The sequence below is a fragment of the Gekko japonicus genome, unplaced genomic scaffold (assembly GCF_001447785.1).
Source record: "Gekko japonicus isolate JY-2015 unplaced genomic scaffold, Gekko_japonicus_V1.1 scaffold1175, whole genome shotgun sequence".
Classification (NCBI taxonomy): domain Eukaryota; kingdom Metazoa; phylum Chordata; class Lepidosauria; order Squamata; family Gekkonidae; genus Gekko; species Gekko japonicus.
In genome coordinates, this window is record NW_015163123.1 from 83,316 (window position 1) to 90,021 (window position 6,706).

Genomic DNA, 6,706 nt, shown 5'->3' on the forward strand with positions numbered 1-6,706 from the left:
GAAGGGCAGGAGGCCCTGTGCTCGTTGCCAGCAGCAACAGCTGAGAGATGCAAACATGATTTCTACACTGAACAACAAAGCTGGTCAGGAAGAGGGACCAGAGAGCTGCATTGGACTGAGAGGCAGCATCATGAGGGAAGAGATCTAGAGGGGTGCAGAAGATGGGGCCAAGCAGAAGGGAGGGTTAAGTGAAACCCTTACGCAGACCCCAGGGGAATAAGAGGGTTGGGAACAGCAGCACTGCGGTGAGAAACGACAATGTGAACATTCCATGATATCACGTCAGTCCCCAAGAGAAGGTGCATGCCTGGATTTTACACATTGGTTTGAACTAAACAGCCCACGTTTAGCCAGCCAAATACCTGCCTCAAAGACTGCCTGGCAGAGTTTTAAAATGCACAAGCTTAGGGGACCGTTTTTATGGACATTCAACTGATCTCTCTGCTCTTTTACACCACAGGCAAATTTTTCCGTGATCTGGCAATTAGAGGAAAGAAAGTTCCCCAACGATTCTCCAAGCATCACTGTTAACCTCAGCAAGTAAATAAAACCTTGTTCTTGATTGCCGGAGCAAACAACTGTTATTGACCAAAAATAGATTTAAGTGTGAATCTGTCTGCTCAAGCAAGGCACCATGGCTGTGTACAGGATGCTCGTACATTATGCTTTAAAGGTGCTACTGTAACTGCGCTTCAGAAGGATTCTGGTCAATTTTAGCACCAAAAAGACAGGGGGTGCCGGCCTCTGAAAGTCGAAGTCAACAATACCGTTGTGCAGGCCCTGACCCAGATAGCCCAGGCAAGCCCGATCTCGTCAGATCTCAGAATCTAAGCAGGGCTGACCCTGGCAAGTACTTGGAAGGGAGACCTCCAAGGAATACCAGGGCCAGGACATAGAGGCAGGCAATCAAGCCATCTCTCTGAAAAACGTCCTAGCCCCACTTTGGTGTAGTGGTTAAGTGTGTGGACTCTTATCTGCGAGAACCGGGTTTGATTCCCCACTCCTCCACTTGCACCTGGCTGGATGACCCTGGGCAAGCCGTAGTTCTGATAAGAGCTGTCCTTGAAAAGGAGCAGTTTCTGTCAGAGCTCTCTCAGCCCCACCAACCTCACAGGGTGTCTGTTGTGGGGAGGAGTTTGTAAGCCGCTCTGAGACACCTTCGGGTAGTGAAGGGCCATGGGGTATAAATCCAGTGTTGTCTTCTCTTCTCTAGGGGTTGCCAGAAGTCACTATGACTTCCAGGCTCGCAAGCACACCCACACACACAAAATAGTCACCCAAAACCCCAACAACAATATCATTGTGCAGGAAGGACAATCTGAAGGGAGCTTTGACTCTCAAAAGCAGATACCCCAAAATTCTTGTTGGTCTCTTAAGGTGGCTGCTACTGGACTCAGATTTAACTGTCCTGAAAAGAGAGGTGGGTGACAGAGCAGAGCAGCACCAGCTAGTTGGCATATCCCACCTCCTTTGCCTCTTGAGTTGATAACTGGGGACTCCGAAAGGAAGAGGTCTGATTTGGCTTAGAGGATGCCAGTTGCCGGCCCTTGCTTTAAAGAGGAATTCATTTATTGCAGTGTGGGCTTCCGTGTGCAGTTCCTCAACTACATTGGTAAAGTAGAAGGAGACACTCTTTAAGTGGTGGCAGTGAGAGGTTTACCCAAACCTCGATGACCAGGCTAGCCCATAACCCCACAAGTCAGCCGTGACTTGACACCACCACTGATGAGAGGTTTAAAGAGAAATGCTGCTGACGCTTTATTTATTTTGACAGCACCAACCCAAACAGCACGACCTTGATAGAAGAACATTTCTTCAACGTGAAATATGCTTTCAGCACTTTCCTCAGCAGGTAAATGGCCCCAAGCACTCCACCATCCTAAAGTGCAAGAGCAGGAGGCAGGGTGTTGAATACAGCCTTTCAGAATAAAATGGGGGGGGGGCCTTCCAATTTTATTAGTAATAAAGCTGATTTTAATTTTTTTTAGAATAGATTAAGCATGTGGCATAGGTATTCACTTTAAACTTTTTTGGATAAGAGAACAGTAATACTATTTGTATGTAAATAGCACTTTGTAAGTATTCGAAGCATTTTCCATGGGACAGTAAATTCTACAACAACCCTGTAAGATAGGCCAGTATTACTATTAGCATACTGAAGAGGAGAGACTCGGCATACATTTTTGCACCAAAATGAGGACAGCCTCCTAATGTGTGACTCTCTCAGAAGAGACACACAAGCCTTCCCCACCCATCCTGATGCAAATAGTTTGTACCGTAGACATCAAAATGTTGTCTTATTCGGATTTATTTTTTGCCTCCAGGCCAGATCCTATTCTATACGTGAACATGAGCAAAAGAGCCTCCCAGAACACTCGCTTTGAATTTAATGTAAGTTTGAGGCCACCGTCCCTCACCTTGTTGCCTGTTCATGGGCAGGCACAGTGCCATTTTCTGACCTTTGGCACTGCCTTGCAGATAAATGGAAAAAACCCGTATGGGGTGCAGCTTGAACTGCAGGTCTGGGTGCCAGCCCTCATAGACAGCCACCAGGTTATCCATGTGAAGAATGCAACCGGGACACAGGTAACGCTTTCCATCTCACCTGGGCTCCTCATAGCTTTGGATGCATGAAACTGCTGTTATGGTAAGGCTGGGTCTAGCCTTGGCTCTCCAGGCCTGAGTCTCCGACTACCTCATTCCTACCAGTGGGGATGCTTTTTCACTGACAGATCCCTGTCACTTCCCTGGCCTTTTCCACCACTGTCTACTTAAACTGGTGATCTTTTGAGCTTGCAGTGTGGGGGGTGTCCTATCTGAATGCCGTTTCCCTGTCAATCCATAGTTCCCTTCTCCTACCTTCGCCTAGGCATGGGCTTCAGAGTTCTTGCTCATGGCCAGGTCGGCCATGCTACAGAGCCTCTGCAAACCTTTACCGCAAATCAGAGCATCACCCCTTCCGAGCCTATGCTGTTTCAGCAGAGCTACCAGGGAACTCTTAACCTGGAGACTGAATCCAGGTGCTTCTGCATGCGCTGAGCTCTGTGACCTCACCAAAATGACACGCACACACGTGTGCGCGAACACGTATTTCTTATTGCTAAACATTTCCTGCCCATCTTCGACAAGAGCATCAGCCCTTCTTCTGAGATGTATTTACACACCTACCAAGTCAAGTGCACCCTACTTTCAGCTATGTACGGTGGCCTGGAGGGAGTTTGACAACTCCTGTTTCTGTATTCCCATATCTAATGGACTGGATTTTAATAGAACACCACACAGGCCCATCAGGTATGGCTGGAGAGCTGAATCCCACTTGGAGGAGGAAAATTGCAATGGCCCAATTTAGAACCCGAAACACCGTTAAGCCTAAATTTTAAACATTACCCTTCCCCCAAAAAAGTAAAGCCCCAACCCTCTTGTTGTTTAACATATCACTAACTACTAAACAGCAACTTAGCAGAGAAAGTATTTTAATCCAGTGCTGTACAGCAGTAAGAACATATGAACAGCCCAGCTGGATCAGACCAGGGGTCCATCCAGCACAGCAGCGTGTTTCACACAATGGTCACCCCTTTGCCCTGGAGGGCCAACAGACACGGCACAGAGACCAAGATCTTCCCAATGTTGGCCTCCCAGCACTGCCTCTGAATATGGAGGTTCCCTTAACTCACCCTGGCTAGTAGCCATTCGTGGACCTCTCCTCCACGAATCTGCCAAACCCCCTTTGAAAGGCATCTATGCTTGCAGCCATCACTGTATCGACAGGCAGTGAATTCCACAATTTAATTAGTGATTGTCCTGCAGCTATTGCTCGTCATCTTCATTCTAGTATTATGGGAGAGGAAGACAAATTTCTCTCTGTCCATTTGCATGACCCCGTGCATAATTTTATAAACCTCTATCTTGTCCCCCCCCTCAGTGTCCCCCCCCCCAAACTGAAGAGTCCCAGACTCCTCAGTCTTTCCTCATGGTTTACCCATGCAGTAAGACCACTCGCTGTCTGAAACGGACCAGGCCACTTCAGACCGTGAGTGATGTATTCCAGCTTTGAACATCCCTGTGCAATGAAAGCTTGCTGCAGGCAGAAAACCAGCACAGCAGGGAGAAAAGCCATGTCTTGGCTTGCTCTGCTACTCTTCTGTTTGCATAAAGTTCTTAACGTATGAGAACATTCCAAAACGAGATCCTCTATCAGCAGTCTGAACTGGGACAGTTCATTCTATAACTGTATTCTGCTGAGTGTGTCCATCACAGCTAAGAGCCCCCTTCACGGGGCAATAAGCACGGGGGGGGGGGAACCCCACAAGCTTTTAGAGAGATGTGCATGGCCATTGGTGAGTCTTGACAAAGGGCAGCGCCTGTCACAGCCACATGATCAGCTCACAGCTGTCACTCACACTTTGCATGAAATCAACCTTGCAAGGGAGCCTACAAAACTTACTGGCTCAGAAAATTACTTGACAGGAAATCTGTAACCTTAGAACGATCCGCTTCTGGCAGCTTCCCCTGCCTACAGGAAATCCTGGGTCAACCCAGATGACTAGACAGTTGGTGAGAAAAGGCAGCCTTTCCTCTACAGGAACACTTCCATGGAAGACTCACTGTCACGTGGTAGTCCAGGGAACTGCCACGGCCCCACCCTGCCACTGGAGTTGTGGCTCTCTTTTAAAGTCCTTGATGGCCACAGCTGCTCAGGAGGATGTGTTGGCCTGGGGCAGTGAGGCTGTCTCCTCGTGTCCAAAAGTACATGCCACTGCAGGCGTGTGCCAGGTGAAGGGAGCACAGCCCTCGAATGGCCATGTGATTTGTGACAGTGCAACAAGGCCAGGCTAGTGCGATCCAGCCTTGCTACCCCATATGCTACTAATTTAGTTAACACTATTTCTGGCCTTATAAGACATAGTACAAGGTGCCCATTAAAGACAATTAAACCATTACAAATCAAGTTTTAAAAATATTAATAAAGCTGCAGGGCACACAGAGGAGTCCCGGACTCTCCAGCTCTTACTACTGCAGTGTTTTGAGCCATATATATATATACATATATACATATATACATACACACACAGTAGTAGTAAACATGCTATCTGTCTGACTAGAAACCAAAACAGACTACCCACTTTTTACAAAAAAACCAATTGTCAAACAAATCCTTCCTAATATAATGGTTTTCAGGTTTAATATAGAGATACTATAGCAAGTAGCAATACTTTTTTATTGTGATATAAACCTCTGTCTAGGAAACAAAATGTTATCTTTTTTTTTTTTTTAGTTAGGTGAATGCAAAGCTATCTTTTTAAGTTCACATCTAGGCTGAAATCGATCAATAACATAAATCAAATTAGGAAATAAAAAGTTCCCTTCTTGCTGTTTATTTGCTCTATCCTCTACTGCTATATACATAAAATATAATTGCTGTTGGTTTAGAAAACACTTCCTGCAGAGCTAAGTGCCCACATGGCACCTACCGTTCGCCTCAAGTCAGTGAAAGAAGGTGCTTGTGTTTAACAATTCTGTGGCAGAACAGAAGCTGAGAACCTGTTTAGAGAACAACTCAAGTTGTTTCTGCACCTGCCTCATCGAGGAGGATGTGGGCTTCTTTTTGTAAGACACCTCTTTCAAAAGTTTGTCTGCTAGGTAGTGAAGCCACAAGATATTGCTGTGGGGGAAATAGTCAGCCCAGCTGTTCGAGTTTTCCTCTCTCATCTGCCTGTAAATGTCAAACTGATAGTCCCCTCTTCCTTGGAACACCTCTTCATCAGTCGAGAGGTCGCAGTACACCGTCAGGCCATCTTTCTCCAACCTGGAGAAGGTGTAGTCTATGATGTTCACAAGGACTCCCTGAGTGGGAAGGGTGCGGCTTTCCCCTCTCAGCTTAAAACTCCGCTCCTTCAAGGTAGTTTTCTTAACCAGCACATTCCCCCAGTGCAGGTCTCGGTGCTCAAACTGCAACGCTTCCTCTGCCACTGCCAAAGAAGCAGTGACCTGGTGTAAGATGCTTTTAGCTACCATCACAGAGTTCAGCTGCCGGTTCCTCATGTTCTCCAGGTCGGTGCCCCCAAACTCAAACTCCAGGATCATGAAGAGTTGCTGAGCTCCAAAGAAATCTGGCCTATCGTTTTCAGACTCTCTCAGCTGGTTGTACTCATCCCAGGCTTTCAGGAGACGTTCAGGGTAGGCTCCTTGCACGCAGTGTGCCGAATACAAGGTAATAAACCCAGAAGTCTGGTTATCTTCCTCTTCAGCCAAAAGACTGAGTTCTTTCGAAATGATGATCTCCGGTAAGATCTCACTGAAGGTCTTCTGAGCTTCCCCATTGACTTTGGTGCTCCCCTCAATAGGGATTATTTTCAAAGCCACAGCTCCCTTCTCGCCATCTGTTTTGAAAACCTCCCCAAATACCCCCTCTCCAATTTTCTTGCATTTTTGCATTTTCTCCAGGGGGATACACTCCTCAAAGGAGATGGGGCCATCTTGTTGGCATTCGCCATACACCTTTCCTGCATCCGTCAGCATCACTTCTGCTATGGAAGAGGAGTTCATGGATGACAGCAGGACCATGGAAGAGGCAGGGCAAATGGAATAGCCAAGTTTTTGAGTGAAGGGGGTCTTGGGTGTCCTTGCAGGGAGAGGTCTGGTGGATGAAGTGCTCAGCGTGCTGCTGTTGAAACTTTCCACCTCGGACAGAATCTTCTTTTTCTTG

At 47.0% G+C, this 6,706-nt stretch overlaps 1 protein-coding gene across 1 annotated transcript in view; it reads left to right on the forward strand.

Moving 5' to 3' along the window:
- ITGAE (integrin subunit alpha E) overlaps positions 1–6,706 on the forward strand; it is an 83,471-nt gene that overhangs the window by 71,417 nt on the left and 5,348 nt on the right. The window contains exons 25-28 of the mRNA XM_015406874.1: positions 461–540; positions 1,775–1,852; positions 2,325–2,391; positions 2,479–2,586. Coding sequence (XP_015262360.1) covers positions 461–540; positions 1,775–1,852; positions 2,325–2,391; positions 2,479–2,586 — 333 coding nt within the window. The remainder of the gene's footprint in view (positions 1–460; positions 541–1,774; positions 1,853–2,324; positions 2,392–2,478; positions 2,587–6,706) is intronic.